Source organism: Takifugu rubripes, chromosome 2, assembly GCF_901000725.2.
Source record: "Takifugu rubripes chromosome 2, fTakRub1.2, whole genome shotgun sequence".
Classification (NCBI taxonomy): domain Eukaryota; kingdom Metazoa; phylum Chordata; class Actinopteri; order Tetraodontiformes; family Tetraodontidae; genus Takifugu; species Takifugu rubripes.
The window spans coordinates 3,508,542-3,534,614 of NC_042286.1; the positions used below are offsets into that span (position 1 = coordinate 3,508,542).

At 51.2% G+C, this 26,073-nt stretch overlaps 1 protein-coding gene across 6 annotated transcripts; it reads right to left on the reverse strand.

The window, feature by feature from the left end:
- Positions 1–205: 205 nt before the first annotated feature.
- actn1 (actinin, alpha 1) lies at positions 206–25,161 on the reverse strand. Of its 6 annotated transcripts, none has more exons than XM_029829446.1 (22): positions 24,769–25,016; positions 13,675–13,789; positions 13,442–13,561; positions 11,470–11,556; positions 11,179–11,266; positions 10,311–10,389; positions 9,805–9,886; positions 8,202–8,287; positions 6,450–6,542; positions 5,734–5,964; positions 5,509–5,656; positions 5,262–5,412; positions 4,848–4,956; positions 4,622–4,762; positions 4,307–4,489; positions 3,990–4,124; positions 3,710–3,889; positions 3,300–3,446; positions 1,698–1,778; positions 1,361–1,426; positions 989–1,147; positions 206–890 (listed from the first exon to the last, which is right to left on the reverse strand). In XM_029829446.1, exons 1-22 carry the CDS (start codon positions 24,865–24,867, stop codon positions 732–734), a joined length of 2,739 nt encoding a protein of 912 aa, XP_029685306.1. In that variant the 5' UTR covers positions 24,868–25,016; the 3' UTR covers positions 206–731. The 6 variants fall into 6 exon arrangements, with proteins under 6 accessions (XP_029685306.1, XP_003962390.1, XP_003962389.1 ...); XM_003962341.3 differs by lacking the exon at positions 8,202–8,287 and adding an exon at positions 9,494–9,579 and having other exon boundaries at positions 24,769–24,867; XM_003962340.3 differs by lacking the exons at positions 1,361–1,426; positions 8,202–8,287 and adding an exon at positions 9,494–9,579 and having other exon boundaries at positions 732–890; positions 24,769–25,161.
- Positions 25,162–26,073: the final 912 nt, after the last annotated feature.

Sequence of the window (26,073 nt, forward strand, 5' to 3'; positions counted from 1 at the left end):
TACACCGGTGGCACCGACAGGTGTTTCTACTTGTTGAGGTTGAAGACCCAAACGCACCATCATAAACAGGTTTGAGCTCTTTCACCGACTATAATTATTCATTATCTCAGTTATGGATTTTTGCCAGTCTGCCTTTGTGTGGATGAACAGTTTTAAGCTTTACCTTCAATTTTAAGTAGAGTTGGAAGCAATGTCAAACAATAATTCTCTTGTAAATAAAAGCAGATTTTATTTAACCCACATTTATTTTTCTCTTTATAGAACTGTCACAAGCTAGTCAGTCGGCTGAACACAATCCCAGTAGTAAAAAGAAGAGAAGAACGTACAGCAATTTGTCTTTATTACAATTTTTGTCTCTTATTTTCAATCAGATGAAGAAAAATACCTTTATTGTTCAGTATAATAAAATATGTTAACTTTATTCATTTTATGAAGAAAAACAATGACAAGAAAATAAAAACAAAAATCTTTTTTTTCTCTCTCCCTCTTTGTAAACCTGGAGAGTAGCTGCATTGCGTGTAAAGCAAATACAATAAAGACAGTGAGTGAGGGAGGCAGGAGGAAGAGGAGGAAGAGGAGGGGGAGACGTAGGCAGGAGGCAAAATAAAAGATAAGGCCAGAGACGTACAAAAAAATGAGCACAGTAGGACAGGAGTGAGGGCCGTTGGAGGGCGTGGCGGTGATCGGAGCAGGTAGGCTGGTGGTCCCGAGTCAGGACTCCTGACGAGTGTTCAGAGGTCGCTCTCTCCGTACAGAGCCGTCGAGAAAGACATGTAGTCCAGGGCTCCGGGAACGCCGTCGGGGCCAGTGTAGGGGGCCATGCGGGCTATGCAGTACTCCGCCTGATCTGGAGGAAGCTCCCGACGCAGCTCGTCTGCCAAAATGTAGTTCTGTCAAAAAAAATAAAAACACCCGATGTAAAAAATCAGCTCGTTGGAGTCAGATCTCAGGACGCTAGCATCACAAGCTCGACAATATGGAGTCCTACCTTATCCCCGGCCAGAACTTTGAAAGAGGCTATCACTTGGTCGGCCGTGTCCGTGTCGGCGGTCTCGCGGGACATGAAGTCGATGAAGGCCTGGAAGGTGACGAGGCCCATCCTGTTGGGATCCACTACACTCATGATGCGGGAGAACTCACTCTCCCCCTGGTGGTGGAAAACAGCAACTGTGACGCTCAGGAGTCGTGGCGACAGTCAACGCAACAGAAGTGCACACCAGATTAACATGCCCTTTGAATAAAGCTATTTATGAAGTAAAATGTCTAACTGTAAAATAAAAGAATAATGTAATCAAGTTACCATTTCCAGTTGGTCTCTTTAATCACACAAACAAATGTTCATACTTGTAATAGGCTTTACCAGGTTGTAACCCATGGAGATAAGGCAGGTTTTGAAGTCTTCCGCATCCATGATTCCTGATCTCTTCTACAAGGTCAGCCATGAGACCAGGGAGACGGAGAATAACAGGGACAGTGGAGGAAAAGGGTGGAAGGAGAGAAGGATGAGTCAAAGGGAGGAGTTAAGGAGGAAACTCCACAACAGTCCATGGAGGAGGACGTTGCAAGGGGTGGAAAAAACCCACAAATTTGGAGAGGAGGGGTCAGCGGTGAAGGTAGGAAGAGAGAGAGAATAGAAGAAGAACAAAAAGAGAAACCAGTTAAACTCCTGGCAGCAGGGCGAGGCTGCGCCTAAGTACCTGTGCATCGTTGGCGATATCGAAGCCCAGGCTGATCAGGCAGGCCTTGAACTCCTCTGCGCCCAGAGTGCCCGAGTGGTCCTGGGGTGTGGGAGGCCAGTGCCAGGCGAGGCGCCGGGAAGGGGAGCGGCGCCACAGGCCATGCAGCAACACATACAGCGGTGTCAGTGAAGGGGTGACAGGGGTGAGACCAGGGAGGTGGGTGAGGTGGTGTGGGAGGGGACGGGACGGGAGGAAACAGGGGTGAGGCCGGGAGTGCATCATGCACGGGGGGGGGGGATGGTGGTGGTGGTGGTGGGGGGGGTGTCATGCATGAGACAGAAAAACAGAACACATTGCATATTCATTAGGATCTGGCAGGTGACCACACGGTGGCAGCAGAGCTGCCATGCTGGGCGTGGGGCATTCAGAGGCGTTAATGTGCGGTATGCAGGCAGACTACGGGCCCTGGAGCCCTGTGGTGGGTTATTTACATCAACATCACACAGTTGCTCTGCAAGGAAAACGCCTCTCTTCAACTTACAGCATCACAGCCCACTGGGAAATGCGTTTAACCATTAAAGCTCCAACTTCATTAGACTTTTCTCCCTGTTTCATTTCTACTTAATACTGCATTTGTATAATCTTTAACTGTGTTTTATGATGATCTTGTGAACTTTTAGTAAATATATGCAGTACCTCTATTAGCCACTAGACGGAGAATCAAAATCCATTTTTAATGGATCATTTTAGAGCAAAACTCAACAAAATAAAGTTGAAAACAGTTTTGCTATGATGGAGTCATTATATTGTATTATATGTTAGCTTGTATATCTCTTTCAAAACAACTAAATACCTCATTAAACTGTAAAAAGAAACAGCGTTATATTCCTAAAGGAAAAACAAACAAGGGTGATTTCTTCTTTCTCACTCGCGGACATCAGCACCAACTATCGGAGTGGCGAGGGGGAGGAGCCAGGGCTAAATAAAAACTCGTCCATAATTGGTGCTGAATCTGAGTATAAACAATAAGGAGGAGGGGTGGAGAAACAGCCTTCAATGGAAAGGCCTGTGATATGAACTAGATCTTCAACTTTTGCTCTGACATTAGAAACAACTTTGTTGATATTAGCGCTGAAATTTTTGTTGGCTACGTTTCAGTCAGTCAGACAAACGAGTCGCGCCTGATCTCTCCTGGCCTGTTCAAAGACTCCTTAAAAGTTTAGTATAATCCTTGTATTAGATGAGTGGTGACGACCTTTTCACCTGCCTCTTAAATAAGGCCTGCAGATGATTCTCCTTTAGCATGTAGCGCTCACAGCTCCCTCTGAGGCTGAAGCCAAACTGCTCAGCGTGTGAGACATTCATCCGCTGACGCAAGTACGACCTTCGTTCTACGATAATAACGCCCCCCTATTACTCTGCAGAGGACAGCGGGGAGGAATCTTCTGGAAACCCGTGCAGACAGAGCAAGAACACGTCGACTCGTGCACGCCACCAAACACTAGCCTAAATAATTAATATGAAGTGGGGTTCTGGACATTGAGCGGAATCTCAAAGCGAGGTAACGGGTTTGGGTTCAGCCTGGGAACCCTGTCGTAGTCCCCGCGTTGGAGTACTGACCCTGTCGAAGTGGTTGAAGGAGGCCCGGAACTCGTTGAGCTGCTCCTGGCTGATGCCCTTGGCGTCTCGCGTTAAGATCTGGTTCTCAATTTCGTTGATGGTGCGAGCGATGGTGGTGAGGAGCTGCTCCCAGCCCACACGGATGTGCTGGGGACGAAACGCACACACTTTAGTCTTCTGATGGCTGAGCGAACGATCGTGTAGCTCGTGGTCGCGACACACTTTCAATCAAAAGAAGAAAAAACTGAAAATCGAAGAGAGCCCCCTGGTGGCCAATTTCAAATGACTGAAAAGTTAAACAGCCTCAGTTCAAATTTGTTTCCTTTATCTGTTATAATCAAAATTGTTCACATAGCCCCCCCCCCCTTCAGCAAGACGAGATGCAGAGCCGTTGATTGGCTCAGATTTACCTCCATGGTGTACTTGGTGTGTTTGTTGTCAAAGATGAGAGCTTCCTGAATGAGCTGGTGGTCTCCCTCCAGCTGGTCGATCTTTGGCTTGTAGTTGACGATGCTCTTCTCGTACTGGCGTAGGTGTTGCAGCTGGTCCTCCAGGGTGCCGTGCATCTCGATAGAGATGCGTCCAATTTCCTGCATGGAGAGAAGAAGGTTGTGATACGTGTGGTAGGATTCAGAAAAATGCTTCCTGCTCTTTAAAGACCAGGTTTGATCTTTTCTGGCTCACTCGCACCTCCATCTTGGTTTGGATCCAGGGGCCGATGACGTTAGCCTGGTTGGCAAACTGTCGGCGAAGACGTTCGTTGTTCTGCTGTCGCGCATGTTCCTCGATCAGAGCCTGGTCGCGCTGAGGCACCAGCTGCTTGACCTGTCAGACACCATCGGGTACGACTCTCAGACGCTTGTCCGGACAAAACAAAACAAGAAACCCTCCTTTCCTCATCCTCTCTGGTCACGACCGTCATCGAGTAGAAAATTAGCATTAGCATCCTTCCCAGCTGATCCTATTCTGATGAAATCTTTTACTGCTTGACTGGTTAACTCACACACCTTGTCCCATTTGGTGTTGACCTCCTGCGGGGTGATGGTGGTGTAGGGGTTGGTACCGGCCATGTTCACATGATAGGTCTGCACAATCTTGGCTATCTCGTTGTGGATTCCCAGGATGGCCTGGCGTTCCTTGTCGGCTTCGGGAAGTGTTGCTTTGAACTGCTCGTGAGCTGTGCTTAAGCCCTGGAACACACCAACATCTTAATCTACTGTAAACTGAACAGAAATACCCTCAGTTCATATTTCCAGCGGTTGTGCTAAGCTAAGCTAAGCTAGCGCGGTGGCCTCCTTCACTGGTGGCCGTCCTCTGCTCACCTGAATTTCTTCGATGGTGTGGACGATGAAGGTGTCCTGCAGGTCCTCCATCGCGCTCTCCATCCAGTTATTGAACGGCGCCGCTCTTTTGGCAAACTCGAGGTACAGTTGGTCGATGGTTTCGAGGAGTTTTCCTGTTCTCTGTGGAGCAGACAACACACGTGTGGGTGGATCTCTGCGGAGGCACCAGCGGGCTCATTTTTTAAACGCCGGGGTTCGTCCTCACCTGCAGAGCTTCGCCGCGTTTCTGGGTCAGAGCTCCAAGCGTGTCCCACTGGTCGCAGATCCGCTGGCAGCGAGCGTTCACACTGGGGGAGTCGTAGTAGTCCAGTTCACTGGAGAACAAACACGGGGAATCAGCTGACCTCTCAGAGCACCTTCACCCTCTTCTGGCCTCAGTTTTACGGTCTAAAACGACTCCTTTCAGATAAGTCTGGGCTTCCGTTTTTTCCTGTACAACATCCGAACTCACCGCAAACACAATCGATAGATCCTTGACACTGAAGACAGAATAATCAATGTCATTCATGTCCTCAACAGCACAGCTCTATCCACTACGCCGCCACGCTTACTCACAAGTCCCCCCTTCAACTCCCTCCGTTATTGATCGGGAGAAGCTCTTCGCCGTGCAGGGTCTTACTTTAACTCCTGTGCGATGGCGGCGATTTGCTCGACGCGGTCCTGATGTGCCGCCAGGTCGCTCTCAAACGCCTCGTGTTTCTTCAGCAGGGCCTTGATTTCCGACAGAGAGGCCGTCTCGTAGTCATGCTTCTGCAGTACTTCCTCTTGACCTGCGGGGGGGGGGGGGGGCGCAGCCCATCCAGGCTCTTCATTAATCCTTCCGTCTCAGGGATCTTGTGGCGCATTCATCTACAACAGCCAGTTACCTTCGGTCCAGGCTTCATGGATGGTGGCCTTCTGGCGAAATTTCTCCGCCAGGTGGTCGAGTCTTTCCAGCCGGCGGATCTCGTTGAGCAGCCACTCTTCGTAGCCCTTCTCTGCCCCCTCCAGGTTTCCCCAGGCGTTGATGATGTCCTGCAGTGATAGCGGAATCGTGTTATTACTTCAGTAAACTTTAGCAACAGAAGTGTGAGGTTCTGAGTCCAACCCACCGACACCATCTTGCCCTCAGAGGGCATGAAGGCGGGCCTGTTGCTCAGCCTCAGTTTGGTCTGCAAGGTGTTGAAGTTGATCTCCAGCTGGCACTTCTCCTGCACTTTGGGCGGCTTGTGGAGGCGGCGGTAATCTCTGAAGTCCTCCAGCTTCTGCTGCATGGCCTGCATGGTGTTCTCTGGCATGCGGTTCTCCAGCCAGGGGATGGTGCGACGGATCCACTCCAGCAGCTGCAAGATGTGCGTACGTGCGTGTGTGTGTGTGTGGATGGGTGGAACAGATAAGAGAAAAAAATGGAGCAAAAACCATTCAGGGATAAAAAGGAGAAACATGCAGATGTGAGGAAGAGATGAGGATTTGATGAATGTGTATCAGCAGAAGACAAGAGCAAGTGATCAATTAGCTGATCTTCTTGTACATGTTACCTGCGCCAAACCATTTTCTTTTAAACATCATATTGATCTGCTGGAGTGTTCAGATTTCCCACCTTCCCACTGACCCCTAAACGCAGCATTTTATATGAAGATCTACAATAAAATAACTATAAAAGTGCACGAGCTGTTCATGTGGATCCACACTCTTTATGTACATCTGCTGCACCTGATGGAGCACAAACCCCAGGTAAAGGGAGGCGGGGCTTAGATGGGACAACAGGAGAACAGAGGGTGAGAGGAGATGCGGTGTAATAATGAGGGAAGAAGAGGGGTGTGCTCACATCACTGGCAAGTCTTTCATAGTCCTCCATCAGCTGCTCGTTCTCCTGGTTGACCGCCAGCACTTTGCAGATCCTGTTGGCCGCCGTCTCGGCCTGGATGGTGAGGGGAGAGAGAGCATGAGACCACAAACACGCACCCTGACGCCGTCAGGCTGACAAAGATTCAGCTGGAAGTTTATCATCAAGCACTAAAGTTACTCAGCTTCCAAGGAAGCTTCTGCTTGATCACTCTGCATTTGAATGTTTAAGTGTTATCTTTAAATCCAAGCGTTTAAATATCAAGGTACATAACTAAAATTGTATGTTTGAGTCTCCCCCTTTGGGAATTCTGTGTCTACATCAGCTAAAGTCAGCTTTTACCACTTTGATTCATAAAAGCGCTTCTGTCGTCATCAGATTTATCACTCTGTTTTCAGCGTGCACTGTGCTGCTGTATTATAAACACTCACTCCACTTTCCCACATTTAAGCACATGAATCCATCATGCTGCTTTCAGGAGCGCGCTGAGATTTCCCAAATGAGTCATTTTGGGAGATGAAGCCATGGATCAGCAATAAAAAAGCTGCTGGCTACTGAAAGTGCGGCAACATAATAGAGGGATCCATCATAGCTGCTGCGCGCTATTTTAGCATGTTTAATTTACATGTGCTTAAACAAGGGGTGAAGAGGGGCTCGACTACACGACACCCCACTTTCGACGTGTCACTCCATGACTGGACTGGTAATGCATGAACGAGCAGAGTTTCCATGACAACGTGTGTTCTGTTAACCCTTTGAGGGCGTGTGAATGGAAAGTGTCAGAAACTGCAGAAGAGGAGGAATAAAAGAGATTTGAGAGATGTGCAGAGCAGAGGGAGGTGTGCAGCTGAGTGCAGCCATATTTGAACACGTGGAGGGGAAAATTCCACATCCTGGAATATCTGAAAAGCCCATTCAGTGAAGGTAGGCCGAGTCTCTGAGGACGGCTTCAGTGCTCCTCCTCCAGCCTCCGCTGGCCAAAGGTTACAGGGAGGGTGGGGGGACCAGGCTCGGCGGGAGCTGTGCGCCGGCCGGCTGCCTTAAAAGGCGAGCAAGTCGCGCTTGTCTGAGCAAATGTTTGCTGCTCAGCTTTTTTTTTTGGAGAGTAGTTTTATGAATCGGAGCTTGCGTTACTGACAGACGCTTGAACGCAGCCCTGAGTCACACACACTGAAACGCTGATCGTTCCTGAGTGTGTGTTTACAGGAAGTCAAAGCTAATAAAGGTTTTCTCCTGCGCGCGGCTCTTTTTGGTGGTTCCCTGCAGGGATCTCAGATCTGCTGTGACGCTGCCGTGCACGAGGGGGCAGGAACTCACTGATGGAGCAGGACGGTTGTAAGAGCAATACGCAGCTGAGTTTGGATTCCCTGCAGGGACGCCCACACACTAAATGTCACAGCACTCAGAGGAGCAATCGCAATATTCCCCACAGCTGCCAAGAGAGATGACAGATGTAAAAACACATGTTTCCTCAGCTCAATTATGTTTAAAATGAGCCAAACTCAGTCCCTCCGGGTTCAAAGAGCCCTTTTTCTGATTGAAACCTGGTCAGAATAGCACACAGACATGATATAACCCACACAAAGGCAAATCTGTCAGCAAACTAATGAGTTTACTTCATTCAGGGCTCGTGAAGTCAAATAAATGTGTGCTATCAAAGACATTTCTGCCATTTCCTGCCAGCAGGCATTCAATTATTGTTTCCAGATTTTTCTTTTTTTCCCCATTTCTCACCTTCTGCTTGCCTGAGAACGCGTGGTAGTAACACGACACATAAGTCATGACGGCCTTCTCATCGGGCCTCAAGGTGCTAATGATATCTGCCCAGGGAAGAGAGGAGAGGGGACAGGAAGGAGAAAAACGCAGAGTAAAAGAGTGCAGAGGCAAAAGGGCCAGCAGGGGGCGTAATAACAGGGAGGAGGCGGCGGGACACATGTCATCTCCAGGCTACCTTCAGAGCCAACCATCTTGTCTAAAATCCTCATCCTTTACTCCACCACCCTGTTTCTTTCGCTGCAGGTGTGACTAAACTTTCCACAGGTGCGTTTCCTCTCTAACGTCATCCTCGTCCAGCTGTAGCGTCGCTGCTCTCGCTCAGCCTCTGCGCTCCAGTTCTAAACACACACGCTGTTGTTTAAAGGCAGCTGTGTGTCTCTCTGCCGCTGGGCCTCTCGCACAAAACCTGCTCTTGCGTAACTTCCGCCTGGTGAGGCGTCGGTCCTCTCGGATACAGTATAGGAATTACAAAATGCTAACAGCAATGCCCGCCATGCTGCAGTACAGCCGCGGCTGCGGCTGCTGTCGCTGGCAGGCGTCAAATGCATTGTGGGATACCTAGCTGTCCAAATTCACACTTGGGTGGCGACTGATGAGGTTGCAGAAGTCCGCGAGACCACACGTACAGACAAGTACGTGCGTCACCCCACGGAGCTGTGCCACCATTCCTTCTAAAGAGTTAGGCTCCGCCCCTTTCCTGGTCCCATCTAAACCAGCTGGAGCGTTCCTGTTGTGCTGTGGCATGTCCGTCAAACACAATTGTAGTTAACGCCGCAGCAGAGAAGCTCGTCTTTGCTTAATTTGTTTTGTTAATTTGTTTTAGCTTGACGGCGTATCGGTGATGGAAACGGCGGCTCTGCTGCAGTGACAGCTCTGATTTTATTCATCACCCCCCCCGCGGCTGAAGACAACCCTCAATTTAAACGACCCCCCCACTCCCCAGCGTGGCTGATTGGCTTCTTCTCGGCTGTCATCAGCAACATCAGACAAGCTTGGGCACCGCGCTCATTGCTAATCAGTCCCAATCAGAGCTGAAAGGACCACAGCAAGCTAGACTGGAGATGCACTTGTGTTCTGCCACTGCAGGAGCAGTGTCTTATTGTCCCATCATGCATTTGGTGGAGTGAAACCATGCGAAAAGTGAAAGAAGGACCCCTGCAGGAAGGGGGGGTCGTGTGCGCTGCAGGAAAAAAAAGGGCACTGTTAGGAAAAAGAGGAGAGGGGTGAGGAGGACGCTGTATCCAGGATACCTTCTGAGCGCCAGAGAAGGCGTGGTAGAAGCTAGAGACGTAGGTCATGATGGCCTTTTCATCCGGACGGGCAGTGCCCACAATGTCTGTGAGGGAGGGGGGAGGGGGGTGGAGTTCGTTAAAGAGGTTAATGCAGACGAGAGGAAGCAACAACTGACAGAAATACGATAAAAGCTTCTCTTTATGCTGCAGGTCTACATTAGGCTGCTGGAGAATCTTCTGTCTTTCTGCTGCTGCTTCAGTTTCAGAATAGAGGACTGACAGATTAAAACCGGGACCAAGACGGACGCTCTTCCTCCACCTCAGCTCACCTTCTGCGTCCAGCATCTTGGGGATGTCCAGGTACTTCTCGGCCACGTCGAAGGCCGTGTTCAGGTTGGTCATCGGGTCGTCCTGACAAACACAACAACAAACTCCAGCTGTAAATACTCCATTTGAACTGATTTTCTGCTGCTCAGAATGTTAAAGCTGATAAAACGTATCCAACGAATTAGAAACTCAAGATTACAAATGATAACGTTGCTAAAATAATCACATTAATCTGGGAATATTGAACCCAGAAGACAAAGCGTGTCCAGAAATACTCAGACAAACATTTCTACATTTAGTTTCTAAACATTTAACATCATAAAAGTTATTTAACTTCGAGGATTATATTAACAATTAAGAGCAGTGAAACAGAACTGAAGAGAGTAGTTCAGCTAATCAGAAATAATCACTGAATAATAAAAAAAAGGTCATATCAGCAGCCAAAAATGATCTTCAGTTAATTAAAAGCAATGACGACCGGTTGTGCTACGAGGCCATGCCCCCTCACCTTCCGCAGTTTTCCATAGTCGATGAGCTCCGGACGGTGTCGATGGATGAGCGCACAGAATCCCAAACCGTCTTTCCAGCTGAAACAGAGAAGCTCATGATGAAACCGAAGCAGCTGGAGACGAAACAATGCCTTTTAAAACGATTCTTCTAACCGAGGTCGGAGTCTGTGTATCTGGTTATCGAAGAAAAATAACCTGTTTGGACAGTTTAAGACCCTAAAAATGCAACTAATCCTCTCTGGTTTAAAGATATGGACCGAATTAACAGAAAGCAGCAATAAAACCAAAAGAACCTGCTTAAAACTGATTTTTCTATCTTTAGGGGGCAAGGGAAAGACACACCACCAGGGGGCGCTGTGTCTCCCTAAACACAAACGTTATTGCAACAGATACTCCAACTTTACCAGATCACCCTCATGCACTTATTACTATAATATGTTTAACACGTTACTCCAACAATTCTGTTTAACGTGTTCACATTAAAGCTGCACATGCGTCGGTGAGTAAAACCTGCTGCCGTACGATCACATTTCTGTTCCTCCTGCATCGTTTTGTTGGTAATGACGCTAAACACAAGACGCTGCCGTCAAATCTGAATCACAACGTCCGATGATATAACGTCGCTGCTCTCATCGTTTCGTTTTCATCTCCTCCATCATCTCTCACAGAGGGACCACATCAAAGGCCTGCCCCCTCTCCAGCGCCGCCGCCACCGGGCCACTCACCGCGCGTCTCTCATGCACAGCCGACGGCCGCGGCGGGTGTCCATCAATGATTCAGCACACGTGATATTTACCCAAATATCAGATTAGCGTCTTTGGTGTCGTCCGGGGGACAGACGTCACGTGACCAGAACAACCTCCTCACCTGATGTGGAAGTTCTGGATGTTGACGTTCTTGTAGGGCGCCGTCTTCCTCTGGCACCACAGCAGGAGGCCCTCTTTGGCAGACGTCTCTGCGGTGGGAGAGAGGAGACTACGCTGAAGGCGGAAGCGAGGAGAGTGGGAACGTGCACGACCAGCGGGGCGTCTGGAATCCAAAGCTCGCCGCGTCATTCTGATGACTCCCGACATTTAAATCGGATTACACCGTAAGCACTTTATAGGGAGGAGAGCGAAGCTACCGCTCAGGACGGGAGCAAACACACGTGCACGCTACCTTCCACGGAAATGTCTTGGATGGCGAAGCGGAGGATGATGGTCCAGATCATTCCCAGGGTCATCTTGGCGTTGCCGTCCACGATCTCTGAAAGGACAGAAGATTTACAGCGCGACTGTTGCCGAGACAACCAGGGTCCACCCGGAAAAGATCACAGGAGCCCCGAAACATCACATGATCTTTGACCAGTGTCAGGTGATCGGGGCCTGTCGTGTTTCTATCAGACACCTCCTGGATCCCGCGCCAATTAACACGGCTTCATCTGTGACTCAGCGCTTTTAGGGAGGATGGAGCCTGTCGAGCATCGGCGTGAGTCAAGTGTTCGCAGGTCACCATCCAACCACGGCGAGCTGCGGCGCCGTCCCTCAGACGCGCCGCACGCTGCGAGAGACGTCCGTCAGGAGGCTGCAGCGTGCGCGGATACATGTTGAGATTAACATGGCTGATGAACATGGCTGATGGGAAATCCCATTAAACCCATTTTGAGACCTCCCCCCACGCTCCCGGCGAGGGTGGGGGACCTCCCTTCATTTTGGCGGCTGACGGAGCGGCGCAGAGCCGCTCCAGCGGGAGCCAGGAGGGGATTCCATGCAGATAATCTGTCTGGAATTCTGCTTGGCTTAAGAGCTTCTGCGGCAGCCTGCGTGCACTGTAACAATAATCCCCATTTTTATGATCTCATTTTTAACCTCACATATGTTACGCTGGGAATGATTTTAGGATTAGGCTCCTTCTCTTCAATGGCCGGTAGTTCCTGTAATCGGAGCATCTGACACGTGTTTGTACCCAACATCCAATTTGAAATCTGATACTGAAAACAGAAACAAACTCTGCCGAGGGGTCAAAGGTTAACCCAGGGAGGTAAACATGGATCACGCTCATTTACAGGGATTCCTGCTATACGGAAGGTCACTTTAACGCTGTTCTGACACGCTTACGGGTCCGGTTTGGGGATTTCTGCCTCTGAAACCTCCCACCAACTGGACCGGCTTCGGCAGGGATGAGTGCAAACATCTGTCAGCAGCAGGAACTGTTGACATTTAGGCTCCAGGATAATCCAGGACGCCGTTTCTGGAAGTTCCTGTTCAATTTTCACAATCTGTCATCGCTTAAGACAAAACTCAAATGTTTGTTCTTGCTGCTCTGCACAAATTTACCCAGCGGGGAAGAGCAACATCGTTCTAAAGGACCCTCAGTGACTGTTCAAACACTTCAAGATCCATTTCTGTTTGCTACAAACACACGGGGTTTGTGTTCGGACCAGAAAATGCCAGCGTGTGTGTGTGTTCTTGTCTATGTTACAAAGTGAGGACATCAGGGCTGGTCCTCACCACCACAAGTCACCCATTTGATGCCGGTTTGGTTTTAGTGCCATGTGTCGGCATTGGGTTCAGGTCAAAGAGGGCTCTCACAGAGATAGAAGGACAAATGTGTGTGTGTGGAAAAGGTAAAGAAGACAAATGGTGAGAATGAAAAAGAGAGGAGTGTTTGTTCAATTGCAGAGATGATGGACAAAGTTATTTGCGCTCAGCACTGTGTGTGTGTGTGTGTGTGTGTGTGTCTGTGTGTGTGTTCTCTTGTACTTGCTACATACTGAGCACCAAAATCCACCTTCTATTAGCAAAGTGAGGACATTTTGATTGGTTCTCACAACTTCAACGAGACATGGTTTTAGAATTGGGTTTAGGTCAGGGTTAGTTGGGATGGTTAGTTGGGATGGTTAGTTGGGAGCTCATGGATTATGCCTATGAATGTCCTCACAAATATAGAAGTACAAGAGTGTGTGTGTATGTCCTATAGCACTGCAACACTCTGGAACAGCCGTCTCATTAAACTGCACAGTAGTTGGCTGTATCGCCACGGTAACAGGAGGCAGAACGACACCAACATCGCACACTCGGAGGTGTAAACAAACGGGGCGAATCCCCGTCGGGCAGAAGGAGTGAGGACTGGGAGACGTGACGGCGCTCACCCTCTGCTCCGATGGAAACCAGTTTGACTCCTTTGCTCGCAATGAAGTCCAGAGCTTTGTTGACGTTGGAGATCTTGTGGACTCTCATCTTGCCTCTCTCTGGTTTGGCTAAACGTTCACCTGGACACAGAAGCACAAAGGTAAAGACACCAGAGGCCGATTAGCTTAGCATAAACAACAGAAGACGTCCCAGCGAACGCAGCCACACCAGTAGAATATCATGTGCTGATTACCTGAGATGACCTCCAGCAGCAGCATGAGTTTGAGGCCATCCCGGAAATCCTCCTCGATGTTCTCGATCTGTGTGCCCGCTTTCCTCAGGTGGGAGTTGCACCAAGCTGTAAACGTCTGCAGGAGAGGGAAGCAGTCACGGGTCACATAAACCGCTAATGAACTTCCTGCTGCTCAGGTGTTCTGGGGCCGTTCTGCTGGGAGGCTGCGTTTATGGGTTCCTGACGCTGCTCCTCGGCAAAACTTCATTAGCGAGCTTCCTCCGAGAGCCGCTCTCTCCACAGCAGTCGTCCAGTAGTCGCAGCGTTCGCAGCTTCTCTGGCATCGCTAACGGAAAACATCTGGAGCGGCGCGGCGGCCGAGGGTTCAGTGCAGCCCTGTGCAACGGCACCAGGAACCCCGTTTTCACCACAGAGCTGGAGGAGGACCCACAGGAGCGGAGCCAGCCCCAATGAAAGCCCACACTGTCTGATTCTGGCCCGGCTGAGCAGAAACCACTTAAAAGTGAAGCACCGCATCACAGCTGAGATCAGGGCTCAGAGTGGCTGAGAGTAGAGGATCCAAAGGATCAGCATCGCAGTTTGGATCCTGTCGTCGCCACGGCAGGATGCGGGAGAGGGGGCGGGGCTTAGCCTGAACAGAGAGCCATCCAGAAACACCTCAGAACAACCGGACTAGAGACACAGCACTCAGGAAGGACAGAACGAGTGTGTGTCGACCACAGAGAACGGTGAATTTGGCCGTGAGTTCAGCAGAGGAATGTTAGCTTGTTAAACGCGGGGGGGGGGGGGGGGTGATAAGGCTCCTCCTGGACAGAATTAGCCCCCCCGCAGCTTCTCTAGCGCTCTCTAAACCGTGGAGTTTTGGCAGCAGTGCGCCATCCAAGCCGGCGGACACCTGCGGCGTCACATGACCTGCCGCCCGTGTTGTGGCCGACGCTCGCGGGCCCCTCGGGTGTTCCGGGGGACAGGGCGCCGCATCGGTCCACTCGGCCCAGTGATTACTTAGAGAAGAGCTCACACACGCTTTATCAGTTATTTATAGCCGTAATTAAAGCCTCCTTTGACAGCGACGCCAAGACATTAATGATGTCAGACAGCCATGTGGAATCCCGTTATTAAAGAGGTGTGACAGCAGCAAAGCATGCTGGGATGTTTTAGGATGTTCCACAAGCATGCAACAATAGACTAAAGTGACTTTTACTGTCCCTGCTGGGCGGGAAAACCCGTCTTCTGCTGCTATGAGGAGTGACAAGTGACGAGTCAGGGCACTGGGAGTTAGCCGCTAACTGTGGCTAACAGTTGCTAACAGATGCTAACGGCATTAAATCAGAGTGCTTTGATCACCTGGCAACACAACGACCGTCTGTTTTTCCTCTGCTCCCGGAGACTTAAACACATCACCGAGAGTATTCTGACTCCTGCCCCCCCCCCCCCACCTCAGCCCCCTCCCTCCCAGCCCGCTAATCAACCTCTGTTAGGAAAATATTTCCTGCCTCTCTGCCAGTTCCATATTAGTACAATCCTTGCAGTGAAACAAGCCGGCTCATGAGAGCGAGCCGCTGCCACATCCCAGCACGCAGGCAGCCAGACAAGTCTGGGCGAGGGAGGAAAGTCAGATATCGCTGGCAGGGACTCGGGACACAGGAAGGCGGGGGTGCGACGCCGCCGGCAGTTTCTCGGGCCTCTCAGGGTAGCAGCGCCGCTCGTATGCGAGACCTCGCGCTAAAGGTCGAGGCTAATTTTTGGTTCATTTCAGCTTGTTTACTCAACAACTCGGCCTGGAATCAGATGAGAAATCCGCATGTTTGGGGAAAGGGGGCCTCGGTGAAGCCGTTGCTACGCTGCCTCTGTCTCACCGAGGCTCCTGGGGGCCCTGAATGTGCTCCTGGAAAGAGTGTGTGGTGCCAGAAACACAGAGCTGCTAACAGCCGCGGCACCTTCCTCCGCTTCAGACTCCCAGAGGACTTCCTGACGAATGCAGCATCGGCCTGGCAGCTTTTACTGCCGGCAGATTTACAGGGGCCCTGGGGAGGGGCCGCTCGGCTAAACACAAAAGGGAAACTTGTAGTTCGGCTCACTCGACTAGATCCAAAACCAGCAAGACGAAGACGTGAACGCTCCTGAGTGGACGGCGGGTGAAGAACAGGCAGAAACTGGTTTCCATCAATGTCTCAAAGTCACATTTGTGATCTTTGCAGACAAAATTTGGGTTCAAACAGATCATTCCCAGTGAAGGAATGACTTCCTGCGTCCAGGGTCGTGTTCCGACGTCGCCCGACCACGGCAGAACCAGACACCCACTCCTCCAGAGAGCCGCAGCTCCGTCCCCACGTGGGCGGAACAATACGGCCTTCGCTCGGCCTGCTGGAGGGACGGAGACGGAGTTTCTGGCTGGAGACGTGCCAAATAACAAGCACTTAAAGGGTCAAAGGTCAGCGTTCAACCTTCCCTCTGCTTCCTGTAAAGCTCACTGGAGGATACGGCCGGACCACCACACACACACACACACACACACTCTGGCCCCAGCGACGGAACAACAGCGTGTGTGTGAGAGAGAGCGGGCCATATGAAGTGGTGCGACACCAGTATAATCCCAGCACTGTGTCTCCACATCATCACACATGCACAGCTGGGCCGCCAGCTTTTGTTTTTCCTCACTTCCTACACGTTTCTGTTCAGCTTCAACACAAATCTGGGTTCTGTTTCCACACAGAGCCGCTGCTGCTGCCCTTACAGAGCAAATTAGGAGGGTTTTTTTCATGATCCAACAGCTGTGTGGAGGAAAAACCTCTGGTTTCCTATTTAGGAGACAAGGACGAATGTAAACAAGTCAGAAACATCTACAACAGTCTCAAAAACATCTGGAAAAAAGGATGTTGAGGCTAATGGTGTTGACGGCCATACCGCCTCTCTGCTGCCTGATTTATGATGACCTGGGAATATCTGAACCCAGAGAGCTGCAGGACATGGTGGAGGGAGCGCACACACACACACACACACACACACACACACACACACACACACACACACTGGCTTGTAGTGCTGATGGAGTAGCATCATCCAACCAACCAGCCCGAGACTGCGAGCTAGCGCTTCCTGCAGCGCCAACGTGCTAAAATATGCTAACACGCAGCCTGTCATCACACGCGCGCGTGCGCTCTCTGCGTGCACACACGCAGGACCAAAAGGAGGGAAATAATTCGGACGTTTAAGTCCAAAGCTGCACTGATGCATGTTTATCTGTGTGTGTGTGTGTGTGTGTGTGTGTGTGTGTGTGCGTGCGTGTGTGTGGAGGGGGGCTCTCTCCTCGATGGACTTCATTGAACAAAGAGTCTTGCCCGTGAAAATGCCGCAGAGCGCCCAACACTGACCGGTTGCTATGGCGACCGCTCAGGGCTGGCGGAACCACAAACAGCCCGGCTGCTCCCAGAAGCCCGCGTGCGCCGCTCGTCGTCATGTCAGCGCGCACGTTTACTCACTGGCGCCCACGCAACACAAGTTTACGAGCGCGGGCGCGCGTGACCGCGGATCGCCGTGGAGTCACCTGGAGCGACTCCTTGGAAAACATTAATAACGACCCAGTAATAACGAGTCAATCACGTCATGTCAAAGCTGGAGGAGCAAACACAACCAAATAAATGGTAAAATCCAGCTTCAAAGAGGAATTAAACCTAAAATATGAACCCTAGGCTAATAAAATAAGTCCACTTCCCCTGCTCAGAGCTCTGCCCCCCATGTGCAGCTGGAGCTTACCTGCTTCGCTAATCTGACCCCTTTTGAACCATTTATATTAGAAAATAAGACAAGTCTCCACTAAGTAAAACTGGTTCTTTAAGACAACTGTGTAGTGACTATAGGCCCACTTTAGTGCGTGAATTAATGCGTGTAAATGTAATAGCGTCATGGCAACGGTCGATTTTCACAAACGGACCTTGAGGTCTGGTGTCAGTGATGAGCTCAGAGGCAAAGCAGAAGTGGTCAGCAGCGGGTTTCAGGATGACCAAATAAGTCCTGCCGGTCCTCTGACTGGACCTCGCAGCATTTCTGATGATGTCACAGGCTGCAAATGACAACGCAAATCCGCTGTATTATTCAAATGGCTCCGTCAGAGCGTCCAGGCGGGACAGAAGAGCAGAGTTAGCATGTTTGGAGGCTCCGCGGCTGTCAGAACCAGCTCGGCGGAGCTTTGCTTCATTCCTCAGAAGTGACTCGGGGGGGATTGTGACCCCCTTCCAGACTGACAGGAAGTGGCCTTCACACGGGTCAGGACGCAGCAGTCACGCGTCAGCTGAGTGCTCAGAGGCGTGCCCGCTTGGACCCTGGCGCTGCTTTGTGCCGGAGCAGCGCTTTTGCTCTGCTGACCGTCACCTGACTCAGAGAAATGCTGAGCTGGGAGGAGCCGCGCTGCTCTCGAACAAAGAGCGCTTTCAAAACATTTGGACGTCCACTGTGCTGGACGCGTCCCGGTTGTGCACGCCGTGCCCGTGCGCGACCAGATGTAATCTGCAGAACGGAGGCAGAACGATGTCCATAAGCGGTCAGAATAAACTGGTCAGAACACACTTACAGTCAGAGGCTAGGCTAGGCTACGCTAGGCTAGGCTAGGCTAGGTGAGCTCATTGGGAGACCTGACATCAGTTAAACCTTCGATGACACTTTTGAAAGTGTTCACCAGAACTGTGATGCGACACAAAAGTAACAGAAGCAGAAATTGTCCACATTTGTTCCTTTTTCCCGCCCCGTTAGTCAGTTAACGCTAACGACAAAAACCGCACCAAGAGCTTGCCGATCAGTCCCTTCCACATAACACTGAAATGGGGAAGTGGCACCATTCTCACTTCAGCAAACCAAAGGGCAGCTGGACCTGGACCTGTTAAACGCTAACAACTGGCTGTGGGACGTGTGTGGACGGCAAAAACCACCGGTGCCTCCCAGGATATTTGAATTTAACACCGACCAAGACAGTGAAGGAGGTTGGGGGGGTTTATCTTTGGTCATTGCCTCCTCCAGGAAACTCCCTACTGCAGACTCATGCTGCTGTTCCTGCCACATTAGCTGCTTTCCATCCTAAAATAACCGCTTGCTCTATGATGTCATCAACCGTCACGCAGTCTCTGATTGGCTGGTTTTGATCAAGGTTCCAGTAAAACTCGGCCACGTGAGCGTGCTTTAAAGGAAAGAAGGATGTGAAGAGGCGATGATGGCGGTTTCTGTGGCGGGAGATCAAAGGAGGCTGGAATTAAGACTAATTCCTGAAGCTCATTGGTGCTTTTCTGCCTGTACGTGGTGGTTTTGGACACTTCCCTCCTCCATCTTCCATCCACCACCTGCCGCCACGCTTCGCCCGATCACCGCTGTCCCGCCGCACTGCTAAGTGCTCTCCACAGCACTCGAGTGGCAGCCCTCCCCCCCCCCCCCCTCCTGCCGGGTCACCGAGGGTGGGACTGCAGAGGGGGGGGGGGGGGGGTGTCCATTACAACTGGTAATGAGATCCGTCCTGAGGCTCCGCAGGAGCTGCTGTTGTTTACCAGCACAAATGAGGTGCCATCGCGCAGGCTAATCCTGCAGCAGGGAAGCAGCGCGCAGCAGCACAGATGTCGGCCAGCGCTCGCCGCCGCCGCCAGGCGGAAGTGGCGGAGGGTCAGTGGGGGGCGGCGCCGCCCTGCAGCCAGCCCACAGGCCGCGGTCTTTAACCGAGCAGGAGCAGAACCGAGAGGTCGATAGCAGCCTCTGATTGAAACTGAAACGTTCGATACTTGTCCCGATTTAGGTGGACAAACGGCCTCTGGCCTTCGCTGGAATGATCCCCCCCCACACCCCACCCCCACCCCCACCCCAACACACAGACCCCAGGACTCTCAGACAGGCTGAGGGGTTTAGTTCTCTCGTCTCTTTGCTGTTGTGCAGCTTTGTTTTTCACACTTGAGAAAGTTTAACTGCGGGTTAATTCTCTGGCACTCGAGCAGGGGGCCACGCAGGAAGTGACGCGGGGGAGTTTTCTAGCTGCGGTGGCCGATAAACCGTAGCCGGGGAGTCGACCTCAAAGCCTGAGAGGACAGACTGTCCAGAGGAACAGCAGAAAGGGGGTCATGGCGGGGGGGGGGGGGCCTCCAGCAGCCGTCACGTCTGGGCTCAGAGGCAGCGGGTTCAACCACCGGGGCCGAGTCATTCGCGTTGCGTCCGGCCAGGCCTACTGATGGAGTCGTAACGTGTCACATCCTGTTCAGACAAACATGGCGGCTGCCAGGAAAACATGACGGTTTGGGAACCATATGAAGCGCTCGTTTAAGGCTGAAACACGACACGTATCGAGATATATACGTATTCAGCATAGCACAAGATTATTCTGCCCCTGGTGGTGGGTTGCGGTAATTGTTCATGGTCATTTCCAGGAGGAATTTGTATAAAAGAGACTATGTTTGTCTTCAGTTGAAATGTTTGCAGCTATTTGTTGTTATCTTGTTCTGGGCGTTCTCGTCATCTTAACATGTCAGTTAGCTTAGCTTAACAACTGCCAGCCAGGCTAGCAGTCAAAACCGGCCGCTAGCAGCAACTGGATGAATCGTTTAACGCAGACCCGTAAAAGCAGAAGCGGTAACAGCGATCCTGTTTCCAGCAGGGCTACTTCCAGAATCTACACAGGTTCCCTAGCAACAAGATCCCCTTAAGCCAGTCTTTATGCTAAGCTAAACCGTGGGGCTCCCGCCCTTTAACAGACAACAGTAGCAAAAACAATAAACTTTTCCCAGCTTTGATGAGCAGAGCGCTGCGGGGGTCATGTGACCGCTCTTAGAACCTTTAACACTGATAAATTATCAATGCTGAGCTGACAAAGGAGCCTCCACCCTTCTGCTCCTCCTCCCACAGCCTCCAGCTATTGGGCAGAAAGGTGCGTCTGCTTTTACTGCGGTATCTGTTGACTCAAAGCCCTTTTCACTTGCATGAGACACACCGCAGCTGCTGCCTTCACCTGATGACGTCACACCCCCGAGGCCACGCCCCCAGCGGCTTCAGAGAGGAGGACCGGGGCGACCACGAGCATTAGAAAGGAGAAAATTAGAAAATTCCTCCTGTCCGTGCAGGCTACCTCGGTCAAATCCAGCCTGATCCCGCTGAGGCTGGGAAAATTCAGCGCAGCTGTGAACCCCTGTAAATCCTTCACGTTAATAACACCGGCGCAGTTTTAACGGCCTGTAACCAGCAGCCAATTCCTCCATTCTAAATTTAGGGCGACGGTCTGAGAAAAACTGCAATAAAGAATGTGAATCGGGGCCCAGCGCCTGCAAAGTGCTCAGATAAGGAACGGGCAATCGCTCGCATGCGTTTCAGCGGAAAATTACAGGTAACATCCAGCTGGATGGGAGATTTAGAACCCTCCAGAACCCAAACACGGAGAGAACGTCCGGCGATGCCGAGCTGCTACTTAAGCATGAAAATGTTCCCAGATAAACCGCCGCTCCGATTCACAAATGATCTGGGACGCCGCTTCAGCTCGCTCAGTTCCTGAATTACTGATAAAAAACCAACATAGGACACTTTTATGGATGCAAATTTTACAACTTGGCACATAAATTATGCAATCACCTGTGCCTCCGTCGTGCTTCCTACCCGTTTACTCTACAGTCGCTCCAAAAATGACTCCAGTCTAACACTGGGTGGAATGGAGGCCAACCTTCATAATTAGCCTTGATAATTAGCATGCTAATGCCCGATGAGTGTCACTAAACACTTGAAGTTAATACAGCATTAGCATTGGGCTAAACCACAGACGATCTGCACCCATTTCCTGGGCAAACACTGGCGTCAGACCTCCGACAGGAACAGGAGAAGCACCCATGGATGGTGTGGAGTTACTGGAGATTACACAACAGCAGACCTCAGGAAGGAGGAGAAAATGGGAGCCTGTTTTTGGCTCACGGGTGTTTGATTCCTGGCTGAGATTGTGGTTATGAAAACATCCTAATAACGCTAATGCTCCATTATCAGCAGCCGTTAGCTGGGAGGACGCACGGAGAACCTGGAGGGAGTGGATGGACCGACGCTCCGGGGTCCCCTCATCCGTCACAACAAATGAAACGGGACCGTGAAAGCGCGGCTTGGATCCCAGGGTGGATCCAGACTCCCGTTGGGATTAACATCCCAGCTGTTTTGGCAGCGCGCCTCTGCAGACATAACTTCCACTATTTATTCCACAGAAAACCCAAACAGCTCTTTCCTTCACATTGGAGCACTGAAACATTCCAGTTAGCAGCTAACTGTTGCTAATATCCATGTCAAGAAACGTCCCCACGACCTTGAGAACACGCCAACACAGAGGCGTCGTTAGCTTAGCTTAGCCTAAAATACAAGAGAAGAGAAAACTGAACACAGTGTTAATCCAGGAGTTACACGGATCTGGTTCTTAAAGGGATTTTCGGGAATTCGAGGCAGGAAGTGTCAGATGTGACCCGACGACCTGCAGATATCGATAACGCGGCCTTTGGAAGCGCAACCGCCGCCGCCGCCGCCGCCGCGTGCGAGTTTAATCAGAGGCCGGCTGTCCGATCTGGCTGGGAGGGATCACGTGATCTCCGGGCCGCTCATCACGAATGAAACGACAGAAAAACAGGCGTCGAGCACGGCGGCGCGGCGTGAAAAGAAACGACACTTCAGCAGAAAGAGCTTCCATCCACATTCCAGCGCTTTGTCACCCACTTCTGACGCTCGGCCTTTGTTGGGAGTCGTATCGCGCCAGCGCAGGAATCCGATGACAGGAAGCCTTTCGCTGGTCGGTAACCCCGCCAACAGCGGCCCCGTACGCAGCTCGGCGGCCTGAGTCAGCTTCCTGTCCGGTCCCGAGGATCAAACGCGTCTCCTCCTCGGGAGATTAACAGGTCAGGATGCTCGGAGCGCTGGCCACGCCCACTAATCAGCCCCACGCTGGCAGGGTCGGGGGGAAGTTCTGGGACGGTGACCCTGAAACAAGTTCCGGCAGAGCAGAGTGTGTGTGTGTGTGTGTGATTCCTGACTGCTGGAAGGTTGGTTTGGGGCAGAAAAAGGCCCATCAGCGGCGGCGGCTGACACACAGATGTTATCTCTGACCTGACTTGCAGAGTCTGAGCAGGGGAATGTGGGTGTGAGCGGAGGATCGGGGAGGGGGGGCTCCAAGGTGCTGCGGCTCCTGTCCATATAAGGACAAACCTGGACGCGTTTGTGACATCATCCTGCACCTGAACGTCACAGGCGGGCCATCAAAACGCCGCAGAAAATGAGCTGCGTGTGTTTAAAACCAGATTTTATATGCAAAGTTGGGGAAGATGAAGACAACTTCTGGAGCGGCAGCTTTTAATCGGCTCTGGCAGCGACGTTCCCGACACACCTGGAAAGACATTAAGATTCCAGGCAGATAAGAAGATTGAAGATTCCAGGACCGCTGTCAGGGTCAGGTTGAGACTTGACTGTAAATATTTCAGGCATTCTGTAATGTGTGTGTGTGTGGGGGGGGGGGGGGGAAGAAAGGGGGGGGGGGGGGGGGGGGTTCAACTGCTAACGAGAGCCACAGGACAAAAATCCTCACCTGTGGAACATCCACGTCTCTGGAGACGTTTTCTCCCCTGTGGAACCCCAAAAGCTGCTGCTTTAAACTGCGGCCGGTCAATACTGTACGTTTCTTCTCCACATCGGAGATCTAGTCGGGAATTTTTGGAATGGCAGATGTGGCACAAGCTAGGTTTAGAGCGCGAGATGGCAGATTCACGCAAACATCGATGCGGGTCCCCCTCCATGGGCTGGAACGTTCATGTTTCCTGTTTCTACGGTAGCCCAGGAAGGACATTTTAATTGTAGCAGTGATCTCCAGACCTGATGCAGGCTCTGTCGGAGAAGAAGGAGCCTGTAGGAGACCCGGATTCAGGTAGCATTAGCAGCTTGCTAACGATCTTTAAAGTCTAGGTTTAGGGAACTTTTCAGGACCAGTTCTCCAGCAGGGAAGCCATCAGCCGCGCCGCCGCCACCGCCACAGCAAGGCGTGACCACTTATCTCTGCTGGAGGAGGAAATGAGGAATAAATCATCCCAGCTGCTCTGCAGACCCGGCAGAAATGCGCAGGTCATTCACAGGAACTCGGGTCCTCATGCTGGACCTCAGGTCAGGAGCCAGCCAGGTGTGAATTTCCGGAGGGGCTTCACCTGACACCACCCCTCCTTTGACCGCCTCCGCTTCGGTAGCAGCTCCGCCGATGACATAATCCAGGAAACTAGGAGCAGCAGAGAAACTTGGGGGGGAAAGTTTTCCGACAGGCAGCGAGAGGGGCCGATTATTACCATTTTTGGGCACGCTCGCTCCCATGCAGGCCCAGCCCAAACCGCAGCGACTCAGATTCCACACTGACTTTTCTTCCCCGTTTTTCAAAGCGGGGCAGAGAGCGGAGGAGCCGCCGGGGGGGGGGGGGGGGGCGGCCCGAGGTCCGGGCGGCGGTGGCGCGGCTCTGCGCGCGGGATGGAGGAGGAGCAGCGCCTCCAAACTACGGCGAATGCTGAAAACCTGCGCGTCAGCCTCAGTTAGGACGGATTTAACCGCGCTCCCCATCTCCCCAAACACACACACACACACACACACACACACACACACACACACACACACTTCCTTGCCGGTAATTAAGCGTGAACTAATCCATGTCTCCTCCCGCAGCAGATGACAGGAGGGTCCCTCACACAATACGCACCCAAGCGCATGGCTGACATCTGTTGCGCTGCAAAGGTGCTCCACTTCTTAACCGTCTTCCCGAACAACACGCGCGCGCGCGCACTCGCACGCCCGCCCGCACGGACTCGGCGTTATTTCTACTTTCCGAATCGTGCTGCAGAGATGCAGGGTGGGTCAGAGGCGCTCGTATTGGTCCGTGAACGCCACACGGGACGATGGGGAGAAAAGTTTGTCGGCCGAGGCGGAGGAGCGCAGGTGTTTGGCAAAGTGGGGGTAATTAAAGTAGACGGAGGGCAGCGGGCGGCCAGACGAACGGCCCCCCCGGGCGATGGGCGATGGACCCGGAGCCATCACGCAGCGCAGCGCCACTTCCGCACCTTCGCTCCGGAGGTAGAAGGAAGTCGGACTCACCTTTCGCTGCTGCTTCTCCCAGGCGGGGTCCAGCAGCAGATCCCGGTCCCAGTCGTCCTGCTGCTGCATGTAACACTCTTCTCCGTCATATTGTTCCATATTAGAGGCGTTTATCTGTGAAGGTTGGTGGGTCCAGACGCTCCCCCGGTCCTCGGTGATGGTTATCGGCAGGCTCCGTCTACTCTCCGCCACGCATTCAAGACGGTGTGTGGATGAAATTAACGGTCCACCCCCGGCTTCCTCCTCCCCTCTCTCTCGCTCTCTCTCTCCCGCTTTCTCTCTTCCTCTTTCCCCCTCTATCTTTCTCTCTCTCTCTCTGGCTGCTCTACTTTTTTCCACTCGGCGGGAGGACACAGCAGCAGACAGGTACAACGGCCGAGGAACAACGCGATAAAACTTTGCTTCAGACAAATTAAAATCGATGACCCACACTAGGCTCTGATTGGACGTGGTCGGGCACACATGACCCGCCTTCTCGACGCTGATTGGCTGGTTCCGCTGTCCGTCTAGCTTTGACTGCGACTAGGTTGATCCAAATCAACGACAGCTTGACTGTGAGGATCCTTGAGGATGTACTCTAGTAAAACACGTGTAACGCGTTACTTCTCTTTTAGAATTTTAAGAACTCTAAGAATTTCGAGGTTTCGTTGGAAAACGGCTGAGATTTGAAAGGTTTTACTCAAGGACAATTTTGAGGTACCTCATGGACCTTTTCTATTTTTGCTACCTTTTTAACGTAAATGTTGCACTTTTAATATGTTTCACACTTTTCTTTTTTTTTTGGTTCTATTCCTGAACTCTTCCATAGACATCACACATGTATATTGCATCATCAATTAGCATTCATATATACGTGTATGTGTATATATATATATATATATGAGTGTGTATATTCATGTATATATCTGTGTGTGTGTGTGTGTGTATCTATGTATGTATAGGCACTAACTGCAACAGCCTCACTTAAAGATCAGCATTGATTTCAGAATCTTAAAATGTCATGCTGTTATTAGTATAGTAAGACATGTTTTATTGGGATCAGAGTATTTTCAGTGTTGTAGTAGTATTTTCTTTCATATATTTTGTCCTCTACTGCGTGCTGGTGGCTGTAAACAAACAAACTTAAGTTATTCAGCAAAGAAAGGTGAGTCAAGCGCAGCCACTTTAAACGAGTGAGGCAAAAGGTCAGATCTGTCAGCCTTGTAAGGTAAACGGACTCCCATACTTCTTCTCCCCGTCTCTCTCTCTCTCTCTCACACACACACACACACACACACACACACAGATATCAGAGCAGTACAGATG

Excerpts from the sequence above, each read along its gene's own strand:
- actn1 (XM_029829446.1), bottom strand. The coding sequence starts at position 24,867 with ATGGAACAATATGACGGAGAAGAGTGTTACATGCAGCAGCAGGACGAC. Across the intron at positions 5,413-5,508 it reads CCATGAAGCCTGGACCGAAG|GTCAAGAGGAAGTACTGCAG; the intron begins GTAACTGGCTGT and ends CCCCCCCCGCAG. Across the intron at positions 1,148-1,360 it reads TCTCCATGGGTTACAACCTG|GGGGAGAGTGAGTTCTCCCG; the intron begins GTAAAGCCTATT and ends TTCCACCACCAG.